Here is a 17,082-nt window from a genome sequence, read left to right as displayed (position 1 = left end):
GACTTTAGCACTAGATTTAGCAACTTTCAGACCCTTTTAGCGGATTTTTTCCATAGAATATTCATACTGACAAACCTAGCGACTTTTTTGGATAAACCTTAGCTATGGTTCAGTTGGAAGATTTCGCCAGTGCTGGCCAGCGAACGCGAGGTCTGACTTTCCTGGAGAAGTGTCACCTCTCTCGGCATCTGTTCTGTGCAGTGAGCGGCAGAGAAGCAGCGCATTCAATTGGCCGCACCGCAGCCGACTCGTCAATAAATGAGTACAAAACAGCATTTCCTAGCACCTGTGCTTACTGATTGTTTGGAATTATAAATATGAGCGTAGTTCGTCTGCTAATATCACATGCATTTTTTTTTATTTATTTTTTTTTTTTTAGTCACTCAGACGCAGGCAGTGCGCTGCATGAGACAAAAAAGTAATATAGCCAAAACAACCGCATAGCCGCTCTTTAGTGTAGATGCATGTTGATTTTATCAGACGATGCCGCGATTATAAATGAGAGTGACTCCTGGTTAACATGTATTAAAAGGGGTCATGTTTAGTCACTATTTAGTGTGGTATTTTTTGACTATTCACTCATCATGACAGTAAAATAGGGCATTCTAAGTCAATATACTGCAGTATTTCCTCTCTCAATCAGTAGAAAACATGGTTAACACCCGGTCATGCATGAAAAAAAAATACCGTCTTGTACCGTGAAACCGGTATAATTTTGAAAAATACCGTGATATAAATTTTTGGTCATACCGCCCAGCACTAGTTGTCAGCCAGATTACCACCAACTATTTACTTTTTGAAATGTGGTTTTGTGTTCTGGTAGTTTCCAAGAACAGTAATTCATTCTGATGCTGTTTGATATATTGTGTCTTATTAAATCTGGTCTTGTCCACAGCCATTTTAGGTGTTTTTAGAAGCTCTTAGAATTGTTTTGACACTTTCTGTTGGGACATGAGGACACATTCGTGACTTTTCCTTGAGCTGGACTAACCAATGCTGATCAAATAGAGGAACCGTCCTCAACCAATGAGCTTTCATGTTAGTGGCACATGAATGTGTTGTCAGAAATTTGAGGTTACCCTGCATGGCGGATTGCCCCACAGCTCTGTAATGGCATCAGTGTCACAGCCTCAGTCAGCGAGAGAGCGTGCCCTTCTCGTCTCATCTCATCCTCTCTGTGCGTGTGACTCAGGCAGCCAATGAAGACCAGTGTATTGAGCTGCTAACACGCTGTTGTTGGGGCGATTTGAACTAGACACAACCTCATCTTCCTCTCCCTCTCGTGGCTGTAGCTTCTCACTTTATTTTGTGAAAGGCAAGTGTGAGCAGAGAACATAAATGACCCCCAGAATCATGTGCTGAATGTTTTAGGAATGCTAGAAACTGGGCACTTACCCTAATGTTATGAGTTATGAAATGTCTATCAAATGAGCCTTTCTTTCTTGAGTTGACTATGTAAAGAATTTGTCCTAATGCTGTTTCACAGTCTCTGCAGTTTTTAATCATTTTATGGAATAATTTAATTTCTTTAAAGAAAAACGGCAGACAAAAATACTTTTCAGTTTTAGTCCATGTAAGAAAAATATCCATTTCATTTTTAAATAATTTATTGAATTAAATTCATTAAATTGTACTTGGCCTTCTGCTGTTTTCTTTTAGCCTGGTGTTTACGATCAGCTTCTGGTTTCCAGAAATGTCTTTGTTTCTTCTCATTGGTGGACTGATCAGTTGCTGTTACATGTATACAGTCAATGATATTTTAGTATTATTTATATGCTATTGTAGTAATTATTGATTTTTTTTTGAATTGGCTATTTTTTTTAGATTTTAATTTTACTTAAATTTTTAGTAATTGTATGTGTATGTTTTGTTTTAAATATTGCTGTTTAGCCTTTTTTTTAAAAATTTATTTCAGTTTTAGTCATTTTGGTGCTTCAACCTTAAACCTGTTTCATTTCAATTAGTTGCCAGGGAAGCATTTCTACTAATTGTTTAATATTTTATTATAGTTTTTATATTTAAAATTTCAGCTTTATTTCAGTTAATGAAAATAATTTTTTATTTAAATAAAATTTTTAATTTAGTTAATAGTAACAATGCTGGTAGAAATGCGTAGAAATGAAATGCTCATATTTCAGTGCTATCTGGCTACAGGTGCCTAAGCCTGTTGGAATATGTGATCACGTTTGATTTTGCAGTGGCTTGAAGTACAAATATTACAAACATTATAGGTACAGACAGCTTGCACTGATTACATTTATTTATGACTGGATTTGATTAATATTTAACAAATTTCTGACATGCAGTGTGGAACTTGACAAAGGTCTGGCCTTAAAAACAAGATAAAACAATCAGTCTGTAATTATTCAAAAGCTGTTGTTGCTGTTTCATGTCATCCTTTTTTATCTCTCTTCCTACTCCTTCTTTTCTTGCCATTGAGATCATTACAAATTCATTCACTTTCCTTAATGCTTCCTGCTTAACTGTCATCCTTTGCATAGAGGAGCTTCTCAAATATGAATGGTGACCGTCACAAGGGCTTTGAATCTGGAAGGACTGAGGAGCTAGGTACTATATGAGAGAGACAGTCCTCTTAAAACCTTTTGAAGAAAAACCTCCTACACTTCTTGTTTTTAAAAAGCCTTTTTTTTTGTTTAAGAGACTGCCTATGATTTATCAAGCACTTTCTTTAAAGAGGCTGACTTTCTTTTAGCCCTCATGAAACCCGTTTCCTCTTGCATAAAATTATGCAAATTATGCTTGTTGAAATTGCCACTTTTAGGATATGAGCCAAAACGTGCTGTTTTTTGTGCTGTTTTTTGTGTTTGTCCCCTTTAAATGAAAATGAGCTGGTGCTACCACCTCCCTTTTCAGAAGAGTGTGGAGCTTCAAGAGCTCATGTTCGCGGGCATACCGTTGTTACGGTTTAACTGGTGGTGACTGTGTTACTGATCCTCACATTGCTTCCAAATGCAATTTTTAACTACCACATTCCTATTTACAATCATTCTGGTAGCACGTGAAGGCAGCATTAGTGAAAACATGCAGAGACAATGGTAGCTTTAGCAACATTAGCCTTACAGAGAGCCAAGAAGCTCTTTTGGAAAACAAAATATAAGGCATGATGCTTACTTTGTCTGGAGTCTGGCCGTTTGCGCACGAAGCATTGGTATCGATCCCTCTTTCAGAAGCAATCTTTGCACAACTCCAGTGCTGAACTGACCCTCGTTTGTGAGGCAGGCCGGCGTAAAATGTTAGCACAAACGTATAGGACTTTTCCGTTTTTTTTCCCGGGACATTTCCTTCGAAAATGAAATTTAACCACTGTGTCCTCAGCGGTCTATGGAGACTCCTATGTTCGATGGTGCATCCCAACACACGACACGTTTAATGGCTCTTTGACGCTGACATTGTACCTCCAGCAGCTACAGCAAGAAAACAGTAATGGTGGACCGCTGCTTCTCACTCAGGGCTGTGTAATGTATATGCTAATAGGGCAGAGAGCGTCACAAATGGGCGGGACTTTCCCCGAGTATGACGTCATAGTAGTGAGAAATCTGGAACTGCTCGTGTGGAGAGACTGTCTATGATTTATTGGGATTATAAAACAATGAGTGGGTGGATTTTTACCATTATAGGCTGGTTGTTTTCACACACTGCGGCCACACAACTGTGTTCAAAACACCTCATAAAAGTGATTTTTGCATTCTATGGCACCTTTAAGAGCGGATGGTTCTTGAAGGAGCAGTTCACCCAAAATTGAACATTTTGTCATTTACCCACCCTCATGTTGTTCCAAATTTTTATGAACACAAGAAGACATTTTGAAGAATGTTTTAACCATTTTTTGTCCATGCAATTAAAGTCAATGAAGTCCAAAAACTCCTTCTATGGAAAAAACAATGAAAACTATTCCTTTAAAGCAGATTGAATTTAATTATATGCATTTCACCGAGTTATCTACCTGTATCAATATAAAGTTAAGCCAATCTTATTAGGGTTTGTAACAATGTCTGTCTCTCGAGGGCTTCATATGGCATTTGTGTTTCACAGATTTTATTCTCAAAAGAGGATAATTCCAGGTAATAAAATCCACTTTAGCATGTATTATTTAAAATTGTCTGTCATTTTATTTCCATTATTTTTATCTTAATGGTTCAACTCTTCCATCTTTTCATGGCCTTTTAACATGGCAGCATCAATAATACATAAATACATCTTTTTCAAATTTGAGAGTAGAAGATTGTGTAGGTGTCGGTGCAGCACTGACCAATTTAAGTATGTTCATGAATTGTTGGTATTAAATTTTCTTGTAGTATAATTGAGTCCCTTAATTCACTTATACTTTATCAGATTGGGCAATTGTAATCTCAAAAACTCCCACATATGTTTATGTTAGTAAACCTGTTTAGTTTAATCATGGGATTATCAGTGTTCTGTGCTGTTTAGTTGATTTGTGACATCTCACACTCATAGTTTTTACAGGTCATGATGATATCCTTGTCTGATATTTGTCCCATCCTTTACGGCATGCACCCATCAGCCGCCTCCGGTCTGGGGTGCAGCCATCCGCTTTCTCGAGGGAGCCTTATTCTGGAGGGGACCTGGTGGCGCACCCTTCACAATTCTGATGAGAGAAGAACCCTCCCTCCGTCGTCTTCCTCTGATTTTCCTTTTCTCTCACTCACAAGCTCTCTTGCTCTCAGCAGTCACACAGCTAGCGTGACTACTGAAGGCTTTTCACTGCAGGGAACCCTTGCCTGCTACTGTTGCTGAGTGGGTTTGAACAAGACACATTCAAAGGATGTGTTTGCTGTAACGCTACGAGCGATTCCTGCGACATGAAGAAGTTTGTGACTATTGTTCTTCGAGGCCTGGTCAGCTTGTCTATCAAACCTGGAGATAAAACTTGGAGCAAGGAGCATGCCCGGCAGCTGAAGAGAGAGGCCAGGAGAAGACGGACTGCGTCTAAGTGGGGAAAGGTGATGCAAATAGATGTCCTGCTTAGAGATGAGAGGGGGAGAGAGTTACTAACCTGTGCCTCTCAGATACGGCTGGACAGCAAAATCATTTAGGTGTTTTCATGAAATCTTCATCACAAGTAGTTCAGGTAGTAAGTCAGTCAGTGCTAGTAACGTCTGTATTTTAATTTAGTGAGAAATTTGTTAATTCTTCTCAGAAGTGACGACCATATGAGCTGCTTTCTTTATTAATCCAAAATTGTTGCTGACAGTATTGTATAGTACATATAGTACAGCCTTTCAATGAGACTATAACTCTAATCATAAAAATGTACTCTAGTTCTCCTGCCAAAAAGTAACCAATCTCTTGCATGGTTTCATACACTCTGTGCCAAGACAGTCATTGGTTTCTGTTCTCCATCTCTGCTGGGCTTTGTCATATTGCCCTTTATAGAAATACTTTAGCATTATGGATCTGATTGGATATATTAGGATAGCAACAGGGGAGGGGAGTTGTGGGGCCTGCAAAGATTTGGGGGTCTAGATGTTCTCATCTCTGCTGGCAGAATTGGTCATTATTCATTTTCATTGTTCAGATTAATCAAGTACGAATTGACTGTCCGTGTCCAGACATCTGAATTATATATGCCCTCTTCCTATGCTGAAAGGAAGAATTTAGTTTTCCGAGGTAACATTTATTAACTTTTCAAGAGAATAAGGTTGTGAACTGTGACGTGCAGGTTTTTTCGTTTCCGCTTTATTTGCTGGAGTGCTGCAGTGTTGTGATATTTTTGACCCGCTTGAGTATTTCAAGCGAAATGAGCTTTAGCATTCAACATTTGAAGACATTTTTTATGAGATTTGAAACCAGTAGACTGGATGCTTACTCGAGCAGATCTCTCCGTTACACAAATGCAAGAAGGTGGCTGGCGATAATGTTGCAGGGCTTGGTTCTTACAGATACTCTCAGATGAATGGTTTAGATGTTGCCTAGAGCTTAAAAGTTGATGTGCTATGCGTAGCTTTTTAATAAAATGATTATATTTAGTGGTTATGAAGGTCCATATTTATATTTCTAACTAAAATAACCTCAAATGTACCTTGGTGCATCTTTCGTCACATTTCTCTGATTTAAGGTTTTGGTCATTTGGTGCCACCAAGAGGATTTTTAAATTTAGATGCTGCAAACTGATGCTTTTTTTGAAAAACCAAAACCTATTCCTTTAAAATGAAGCATGGTGTGTTGTGTGGCAAAACAATAGGTCGTAATTCTCTGACTGGGTATTAACACTTTTCCTGTTTCTATTGTGATGCACAAGCTTTTGATTCGTTAAGGAATCATTAATTCGTCATACTGGTCAAAGCTAGTATAATGTAACGCAACTAAACCGAGGAACTAAAATTGTCCTTCATTCCAAATTAATAATGTTTATGTTGTGTTCGTACCAAAAGTGGAGGGTATTCTAAAAATGTTTACGTCCCAAGTAAGTATAATTACTAGTGCAAAGTATGTAGCCTATTATTATAAATTAATAAATACTTTTTATTAATTTAACTGACTTTAATTTGATGAGTCCGTTCAATACAGTGTTATTGTTATATTTCTCCCACACCTTTGGTTTCTAGCAGGCGAGGAGACTTTTCTCATGGACAGACATACAGCAGAAGAAAGGGAAGAGGAGGTATATCACTACGACCTGCTCTGTAAAAGTTACCTTCTAAAACACCATTTATTTTCAACGAGGTGTGAATGGCACAAAATTTAGAGTGGATGTAATCCTGTAAAAGCAGTAAGAGATCGAGAAGTACACAACATTTTTTCCCCTCTGATGAAAAGTAGAAACCTGAGTGGTGTGAGGACAAAATGCTTGAATATTCTTTTGTGTGTCATACAGTCACCAGCCAAGAACTGATGCTCTTCTTCACACTGACTGAGGTGGGGATTTCTGCACCTCTGTTGATCTTACTTGGATAACAGATCCTATCACTTAGGATCCAACTCAACTGATTATTTTCACTAGAAAACCATATGAGACCATTTTTCTAATCATGATTTCAGTCCTTTTTTCAGGAATTTTCATATCTACATCTGCGGTCATATTCAAATTGGACATCTGTTCATTACTTCAAACTTGGCTGTATGAAGGTTTTCATACTTCTACCCTAGTCCTTCCTCATTCTGCCTGTTTTGTGCCCAGTATCCAGAAATTCAGATCCCTCTTCCATGTCTCTTTTTCACTTTCTACGCGTGTTAATTTTAAAGAATGTTTTTTAAATATGGTTAAATGTGTTCCATGCACTGTGAGTGCTGCACTATTGTCTGTATTTTACAGAATAAATATTTAATAGACAGTGGAACTGGGTATGTGTAGAACATTGTAAAGCATGTCCTTTTAAATTCTGTGGAAATCTGATGTGTTTTATGTAGAATTCTGGGCTGCAGAGTTCTACCAAGCCTTCTTGTGTGTTTCTCTTGCCATAGCTTCCTGAATCCGATCCATTTCATCCAATAAAACTGACTCGTTCCTTTCTAGAAACTACTTTAATTGTCTTCATCCTCATTACAAATTATGTTTTAAAACAAAACTTGATCTTAATGGCATTACTTTAGATCAGTAGAGTGTATAAATTAGTAGAGCAAACAATAAACCTCAGAACACTCATGATGAATGATGTGCGCATTTATTGTTTACTGAAATCCCTTTTGACAATATAACTCATTGGGACTTTATCTAGCACTCTGTGTGCGTAACTACCGCAGAAGTTGGCGGCGGTTGGTGCCGGTGCTCAGATAAACGTGTCATTCTGTTTGATGCAGTAACAGTGCGTATGCTGAATGCAAAGTGCGACCCAGCGTGTTTGTCTCTTGCACTTCTCTGCACTGCTTGAGACCTTGACATAATGACAAACCTTACCTTATCTGTCAGGCATGGTGAATTTTTAAATAAGCTGAACAAAAGTGCGTTTCTCTCTCACACACAAGCTTTTGTAATGCCAACTCATTGCTGACAGGTGTTTTCTACAGTGTTGTTTTTGCAGCACCTGCACCCCCTCTCCTATTGGTCCTTACTACATATTTTATTTTTCTGTATATGTTTGTATATTTGTATTATTTTATTTTATTTTACAAACAAACTCTTTTGGGAACGGGAATCTTTAATTAAATTTTGTTAAATATCTGGGCAGTGAGTGAGTCAGATATTAAATCATTAACCACTCAAATGAGTGAGTCATTCATTCTGATTCAGATCAAAAGATTGCATTTGTTAGAATTTCTGGTCAATTTATAAAAAAAGACATAAGCACCATTTGTTTGTGAATCAGACGCTAGTGTTGTTTTTTTGCATGCATTCAGTGAGGAAAATGCAATAGTCATGTATTTATTGTGTTTGTTCCATTTTGTGACACACAGTCATTTCACATTGAGCCAGACAACAGACTCCACTCAAATTAAATTTTTGTTGTGCTGTAGATTCAGCAGCAGCACAGCATATTCGCTGAGTAACGGTACAAGGAATCATTGTTTAGACCAAGTTAGACATTTTCTTTGTAGATTTGTTGGTTAAATTGTTTTTAGTTAGTGTTTAAACCCACATAAAGTAGTCCTGTTTGACTTTTTCTTTTGAACCCAGTATCCATGTTCCTTGTTTGTGTTTGCAGTGTTTTAAATCTTCTCTGAGGCGCTTTCCTCAGGTTATCCAGCTTTTCCGCAGGTCACTTGGACCCATTTGCACTTGAGTATTTTGTTCTCCCTGCAGTTTTAGTTTGCACCTTTCTTTGTCCTTCACACACATTCTTTGTGCACGGCCTACATATTTCCATTCTAGTGTTGCGGCAAAAAAAATCCATTGTTGCGTGAATACACAAAAGAGTCATTTTGGTGTTTCGAAAAACCTTGTGTGTAGCCTAAATATTTAAATATTTCGGTCCTAGTGTTGCTCCACACAGAGTTCACTGAAAGTGACCTGATCCAATTGTTGCTTTCAACTCTATGCACAAAAGAATGTCAGTATTTTGTTTCTACATTTGACAGGTTTGCTTCAGCACAAGAGCTCTTTCTTCTCCTACACACCTGTGTTTTGAACTGCCCTCCATTCAAGAGAAAATAATGTAGGATTGGCCTTTCTGGATGCTTTGGAGGAAGAGGGAATTTACATGGGTTTTGTAAGAATTGCACGTCTCAGACACACTTGGGGTATAAAGTTAGAGTATTCATTAGTGCACTAATACTGCTAGGAGTGTTCTTAACCCACCCAACTAGCAGTTGTTGAGACTAAATCAATAATGGCTATGTCCACAGTCCACACTTACTCCTGAGTCTCATCGTGATGTAGGCTATATTTGCATATTTGTGTGAGCCACAGAGCAATGCATGTTTTATTGCTCAGTAATTGAGGATTGATGGCTATGCTTGTTTTGGATTTTAGAGGAATTCGATTGAATATTAAATGATACTCTATTAGTTGACTTTGCAAATTCACCTTGACGAGTCAGTACACATGAAAACCTCATACTGATTTACTTCAGGCACTTTCATGTTTTTTTTTTTTTAAAGACTTTTAGTCTGTATGAAGGTCATATTAATACAGTTCACAATGACTTAATTTTGTTTTGCTTTTCAAACGTCTTAAGTTCACCAAGACTGCATTAATTCGATCAGAAATAGTCCAAAACAGTAATAATATGAAATAATTATAAAATTATAAAAAATGAACTTTTCTATTATATTCAAAAAAAATTTGTAATGGCAAAGCTGAATTTTCAGCAGTTATTACTCCAGTCTTCAGTGTCACATGATCCTTCAGAAATAATTCTAATACGCTGATTTGGTGCACAAGACACATTTACTTTTAAGATCATCCGTTTAAATAGGTTATTCTGCTTAGTGACGTTTGTTGGGGATTTTCCCCAGTATCTTTTAAATATAAAGTGCAAAACATCATTTATTTGAATTAGAAATCTTTTGTAACATTGTTTTATTAATGTTTTTTGTTTCTAAATGATCTGAAAACAAACTTAGTGTGTAAAAATTCTTTATAAAATAATTTAAGTACTTTATCTCACATGTGACTTGTGAAGAAAATGAAAAGACAAGGTAAATATGTGAGCAGAATATTTGTGGTGTTTTCAAGCTGTAAATATTTGTCAAATTATGCTAAATGTACGAATGTGTATATTTAGGATACATGCTAGCTAGCTAAAAATAAATTAGCCTTGACTAGATTGACAGATTATTCGACATATTTAAAATGTAATTTCCATTACAGGGTGTTATTAAAAACACTGCATCATTTGAGATGTGATGGAAATGGTACCTGACTTGGTAACCAGTAATATATTACTTATATTAAACTCTTTTCAAACACACTTTACGACCTCAGGGCCAAAATCACCCATAGCTGAAAAACACCCATTTATCAAGCTGTCTTGGACATACTTGCTTTTCTCTTAAGACTCAGCACCACACAAAGGTCAGGCTTGCTACTCATTTTTAATTATGTCAGGTAATGTGATACTTTAGACTTATATAACACATATAAAGGTTTCCCCAGCCACGTAATCCTGATGCCCTTTTGTCTATCTTGAGAAATGTCACGTGTGTCATACTGGCCGTATCACAGTCCTCCGTTGTGACCGGTTGAGATGATTGCGTGATGGTTGACGTAATGAATCTGTCTTCTACTCTCTGCCAAGCTGCACAGTGACACGTTTCATGAAGTGTCCTTTTTTTAGTCCATACTCATAATATCAAGGATGGTAAAAAGACACTGTTTGGAATAGTGTGTTTGTTTAAATACTTGCATGAAAGTGGCAGTGCAGTACTGTATAGCAGACATTAGACGATCATGCTCTCCTCTTCTCATTAGGGAGCTAATGTTTACATCACCCCTCTTCTTGATCTTCATCTCTGCCTTTCTCGCGCTCTCGCTCTCCATTTTGCATCAAACCATCCATCTCTCGTCTGTCACACTGCACTTAGGGCAGCACTAACCAGCTCACCACACCTGTCAGTCACTATCAATCTGACAGGCCCAGGCTCCTCCCTCTATCAGAGTGAGTTATAGCTGAGGGGAGGGGCTAGAAATCTCATCAACAACCATAATGTGTTGTATAGTTGTGCTATATCTTCCTGTATGCAACAACTTAAGATGTAAAGCTCTTAAAAGCAATGTTTTAAATGTAGAAACACTGCATGATGTTGTGTGGGGGGAAAAAATAACTAGGGCTAAATAGCAAATTAATCCATGACTAATGTTGTTTGAGTTGTTTTTGAGCAATGACACTGCCCCCTAGTGTTCTAATGGCTGAGTGGGAATGCCTGCTTTTCAGTCTTTTGTATGAAATATTAAAAATATTCTCTCTTTTTGTCTCCCAGATGATTTTAACGGTGTATTTGAGTGATGGGGAGCAGGCGCTGACAGAGGTGCCCATCACTCCAGAGACGACGTGTCGTGATGTGGTGGAGTTCTGTAAGGAGCCAGGAGAAAGCGGCTGCCACCTGGCCGAGGTTTGGCATGGAAATGGTGAGTGTCCCCATTACAAAAATGCTTGTAACCCCATCCCTCTCGTCCTTATCTGTTTATAGCAAGTGAACACAGTAATTGTAGGTAATGACTTTTGCAGGATATGAATTAGTCTTTCATTGACTACAGTTCTTAATCTAAAAAGTGAAAAATATTGACAAGGTGAAAGCGCTCAGCTTTAATTGAAATCATTTGTACAGACTCCAATATCCTCTGATTTTCTCACCTTCCCACCCTGGCTGTTTCTTTCAGTAAAAAACATTCAGTGCTTTTATTCTTTCAAAGACACTCACGATCAGTATTTTTTAAAGAATCTGACTGCAAAGAAAAACATGCTCACTTAGTCCTTTCAGACATAACTGCTACTTCTGTTCTGACAAATGGGTCAATTTTTTCCCTTAATTTTTCCATTTCCCTTGATGATAGTGATTTGTACAAACAGCTGTGTGCCAGAAATGTTATCTTTGCTCAGGGAGCCTCCTTTCAAAAGGCCTTCCATCAGCACTGTGTCCTTTCATCTTGAAGTGCATCTGTCATTGAAATTCCGATGAGCCCAGTTATTTTACAGCAGGTGATGGATTGCACAAGATTCATCATTAGTGTCTGGTTACTAAGTGGATATTTTGCCTCACCAAATCTTTTATTGTGGTGCTCAGCAGTTCAGGCTTTGCTATGAGACTCTCAAAATAATTATTTTAGAATATCAGTAATTATTGATAATTAATATTTATTTAGAGTACTTAATTGATCATTAAAACATTCACAACTTCATTGAGCTTTTCATCCAAAAATCATAATTCAGTCATTAATTACTCACCCTCATGTCATTCCAAATCTGTTCAACTCAGTCCACACAACCAAAGCTTTGATGCTTCAAAAAGTTAATAAATAGATTGTAAAAATAATCCATATGGCAAACGGAAACTCAACCTCATTGGTTGTCACGGGTCAATCAAGTATGGCTGAGTTTCCATTTACCATATTTGATGTGCTCTATCTGTGAATAAAAGCCTAAATTAAATCTGTTTATCAATAAAGCAATCGTGTATCTTCAGAAAACTTTGATTTAACTGCTCTATTCATATGTATTACTTTTACAATGTCTTTATGAAATATTTTGATGCATCTAAGTTTTGGTTACATGGAGTAACCACCTTAGCAGCTATTTTGGAACAACCACCCACAACATCGTAGCATCATGGCTGTGACTTTTACACGAGTCGAAACCTAGTTATATAAAGTTCCTGTCCATATAGTCTGATTGTCAAACTTTTTTTTTTTTTTAACATTTAGCTGAAGCATCTGGCTCCAGGTTTTTTCGGTTAAATTTGACTGCTCTCACTTTCTTTGTTAATGTCCCTGAGCCTGTGTGCTTTTCTGATATTCTCCACTTTCATACGTTCTTCTATTTTTCTGTCGTTTTATCCCATTACTCTTTGAATGGTTGCCAGGCTTCCAGATGTCCCTCCACCTGTTAGCAATGTCCAAATTTTGTTTTTCCCCATCCATGTCTTTGTTGCCCACCCAGCCCCACCACATTCCTCTGGCTGGACGCCACGTTTGATTCAGTTTCATGTCGTCTTTGTTCTCTTGATCCCACTGTGTCTGTTCCTCTGTTCTTTCTCTTCAGGTGTGGTTTTAAGTGTGTAAAATTGGAATGAAATGCTTCTCAGCAGGAGAAGGATCTCTTTCCTGCTCTCTCTGTGAACACACTATCTCCTCACCTTTTTACAAACTTTTTTTCTGGAGGAACAAAAAATTATGTTTCTGACCTTTCTAAAATTAGAGTGGCTTGTTGTTTTATTGCCATGTCTTATGTTTTCCCCTCTCCAGAACGAGCCATACCCTTTGACCACATGATGTATGAGCACCTGCAGAAATGGGGCCCCAGAAAGCAGGAGGTGAAGTTCTACCTACGCCACGAAGACTCGCCCACTGAAAGCAGCGATCAGGGTGAGAACACTCCCACTTGACTGCCTGCAGGCCACGTCTCGCCCACTACCGCTCTCCTCTCATTGGCTGACAGTGGCTGAATGTTTTTCATTCCCTTTTCAGTGGCCTCCAACATGTGAAAGAAAGAGACAAGCACATCCTGGCTGAACAATGCAGGGTTCTGTTCCTGATTCAGTTCTGTTGTGCTTTTCACAAAACGAATGATCTCAAAGTAGCTTTGAATGTGTCAGTGCCTTCAAATTACAGTGAGCAAGGCATTGTCAATTGTAGGGCTGTGCAATTAATCGAAAAACCGTTTCGATTTCGATTTCAGCCTCCAACGATTATGAAAATACAATAGTCGAGATAAAACGATTATTGCTCCCCATTCCGCCCCCTTTCCAGCAGTGCGCTTTCGCTCCTCCATAAAAGCCCTATTTCACATGCAAATCAGTATAATCATATAACGTGCTTGATTTATTGAAGTGTATTAAACTTATTCATGTTTTTAAAAGTGCAAAAGAGAACTTGCGCTTCCACAGGAGGATTTCTGTGCCTGCGCTCAGAGACGGTACACAACACGGACATGTACAGTCATCTTTTAGCTCAAGGTGCGCACCTAAATGGTCAAATACACACAAAAATGTGTCAAAATGCGGCGCTTAGGGATTATTCACGTAAACCTTCGTCGGTCATGTAATAAATGAACATAAACAGTTGAGAATGAAAATACGTGTGTAGCGGTAAATTGGATCCGTGCGGCTCTTAAAGTGACAGTGGGCTAAAATATTCCTGCTGCCGACTGTGTGCTTAATATTAATCAAACAACAAAAGACAAATTTAAAACCACACACTGCTCTTGAGTGAAGGAATTTTGAAGCTTTAATAAGAAACAAAGAAAGTTTAATTCTTACTCAGACTATGCCGTTTCTTTTTACATTTGATTATTCATTTCTGTTAACTGAATACTTAAAACTTGCATAAAAAAACCTTAAAGCACAGTTTGTTTCATTTGTATTTTTTTATTCTATTGCATTTGTCCTTTGCTTTTTTATTACTGACAGTTTAATTATTTTCAATAATATTGAGGACTTTTTGTTTGTTTGTTACTAATATCAGTTACCCTAATACTCTGCTGTGATATTGAGAATTGAGAAATTTCTCTGGTCTATAAAATGTAGATGTCATATCAACATATCAATATTTAATATATATCACTATCCTTAAATAAATCACTCATATAAAGATTTGGCCATATAGCCCACTTATAATCGTGTTAAATAATCGTGATTACAATATTGACCAAAATAATCGTGATTAGGATTTTTGCCATAATCGAGCAGCCCTAGTCAATTGGGAAAAGAGTACCACAGTAAAATCATATCAGATACCATATTTAAGTGATATAGCTGAAATGAACTCAAAGCATATTTCAAACTGAGAATGTAAGTTGAGTAAGGCTACAAAAATGCACAACTTTGGCAGCACTGCTGTGGTGATTAAGTAATATGTTACTGGTTATATAATCAAACACCTTGCCTCGCCTCTGTCCACACTTGCCTTTACTGGACAGGTACAAACACACATTCAGACAAGCGCACAATACATACAGCTTATGTGTAACTAATTACTTTCGAATTGAGACTTATAAAATAATGAAACTTGCAAAATGAAATTTAGAAAATGTTAATTGCGCAATATTTCAGGCTCATTTTTTATCATCTGTGAATTCGTTTGATTAATTGGATAAAAATGACCAAAGGTAGATAGATGAATACAGGTTATACTATTGTTCATTGTTTAAAATATAAATAAATGAATACATTTAAAATATAGTTACATTTTATATTAAAATAAAAGTTTATTCACTGTTTTAAAGCAGAAGGACTGATTAAATCACTAAATGATAAATGTTAATTAAAAAAAAGCACAAACTAAGTGTTAACTAGTAAAAAAAATATTTTTGGAAAAGCTGTTTTGTTGCAATATATGCTAGACAAATAAAACTGACTGACGTCACATTATTGTACAGTTAGCAGGATTTTTGACCAATGAGATTTCACCATGGGCGGGTTTCTTGCATCCCCACTGAACACTGTAATGCTGCTATATGTACGTGATCCGTTTTAGTAATGATTTCTCCCTTTCTTTATCCCATCATTTGTTTGTTTTCACTCTTTCTGTTCACATCCCAGTGAGGTTTTTCCTATCATTGTAGGCAGGATTAGTTTGTAGTGAGTGTCCGCACAGTTTAAGGCATAAACCTGAAACCCCTGTTTGTGGGAGGGGAAAAAGTGGCAGTAATCCACTAAAAGCACAAGCTCCTTTCCCAGTGTCACATGGCAATAACAAACGGGCTTTTAAACTTTTCCTCCAGTCTTGTGATGATTCTGCCTCCGTTCAGCCAACGTTCATGATTATAGTTCACAACTGAAAGTGCTTTTTGTTGATAGACTCATTGTATTTTTTTCTCTGCTCTTAGGGAGCCAGCAGTCTCAGGAGCAGCCCAGCAGGAGAGGAGGAAGCAGCTCAGACATGCACAACGAGAACGGGGTTAGTTCATATCACATCCTCATCAAAATGTGGGCCTTCTTTTCTAATCTTAGCATTGTGGTTATTCCAAATGCATCCTAGGGGGTTGAATTCCACATGCTTATATTATCTTATGCTTTTCTGCTTACTGTAATGCAAAATAGCAGCTGCAAAGTTCTGGCTGAAATTGACACTCTTCAGTACCGAAGCGTTTCGATCATGTCATGTTATTCAGTTCTTCTCTCTTAACCTGAGCCAAACGCAGCCAGACCTGTCACGTCCCAGAATCACTCACCATTTTCTTTCATATAAGCATTTGTCACATCACTCATTCTTTTTGTGATCGGCTTCCTGCAAAGAGTGGTCCACTGCGCTCGTCTCCTCCAACCATTTGGCCCAGATTCCAGCAGGGGAAAAGCCAGGCTCCAGAAAGCGGAACTAATTCCACCTTTAGGGAGAAAGATGACTGTAGACCACCAGTGTATGGAACAAGAAGACACATGCATTTATGAGGGATAAATGCTTTTTTTTCTTTTGTACAGCCGTCTTAGTCTTCAGAGATGGAGTGAAGGCACAGGTAGTTGGTCGGTGTGGGAGCTGATTAGTGATGCTGTTGCCACCCAGGCATGAAGTCTCTTCAGTCTCACAGTGCTTAGCACACACTTATTTCTGACAGGTGCTGCCTTCCTGTAGGGACTGTTATGGTACTACTGTCAGGTACTACATACTACTGTCAAGTAGTCATATGGCTCTCATTTTTACTCTTTGTTTGGGAATCAAGATGGGTTTACTTATATAGCCGTGGCATTTGGCTAGTTTGGCCAATGATCCTGAACGTTCTTGATATAATTTGATTAAATGGTTTAGTTTGACAACTGAGGATTAATTTGCCATCTGTACTGAAGAAACAGAGGGTGAGACAGAATGATAATTGCTCTGCCATTATAATAGTTAACCTGAAAGAGATAGCTGATTGTAAAAGATAATGATTAAGAAGCTACGAATGCTTGCGTCACATTATCATTTCTGTTCTGAGATATTTTGGAGTGTAACAACATATAATATAATATAATATAATATAATATAATATAATATACCGTTTTACTGTTGCTGGACGAGATTTTGCCTTAGCT

The 17,082-nt window shown here is 37.6% G+C and overlaps 1 protein-coding gene across 1 annotated transcript in view; it reads left to right on the top strand.

Annotated features, from left to right (window-relative positions):
• The window catches only part of LOC107697299 (apoptosis-stimulating of p53 protein 1-like), a 34,214-nt gene extending 17,932 nt beyond the window's left edge, over positions 1–16,282 (top strand). The window contains exons 3-5 of the mRNA XM_016498023.1: positions 11,338–11,485; positions 13,319–13,438; positions 15,900–16,282. Coding sequence (XP_016353509.1) covers positions 11,338–11,485; positions 13,319–13,438; positions 15,900–16,051 — 420 coding nt within the window. The 3' untranslated portion in view covers positions 16,052–16,282. The remainder of the gene's footprint in view (positions 1–11,337; positions 11,486–13,318; positions 13,439–15,899) is intronic.
• The last annotated feature ends 800 nt before the right edge of the window (positions 16,283–17,082 follow it).

Source organism: Sinocyclocheilus anshuiensis, unplaced genomic scaffold (assembly GCF_001515605.1).
Source record: "Sinocyclocheilus anshuiensis isolate Anshui unplaced genomic scaffold, SAMN03320099.WGS_v1.1 scaffold1578, whole genome shotgun sequence".
NCBI classification, from domain to species: domain Eukaryota; kingdom Metazoa; phylum Chordata; class Actinopteri; order Cypriniformes; family Cyprinidae; genus Sinocyclocheilus; species Sinocyclocheilus anshuiensis.
Note: the sequence above shows the minus strand (reverse complement) of the source record. Positions and strands in the feature narration are given on the sequence as shown.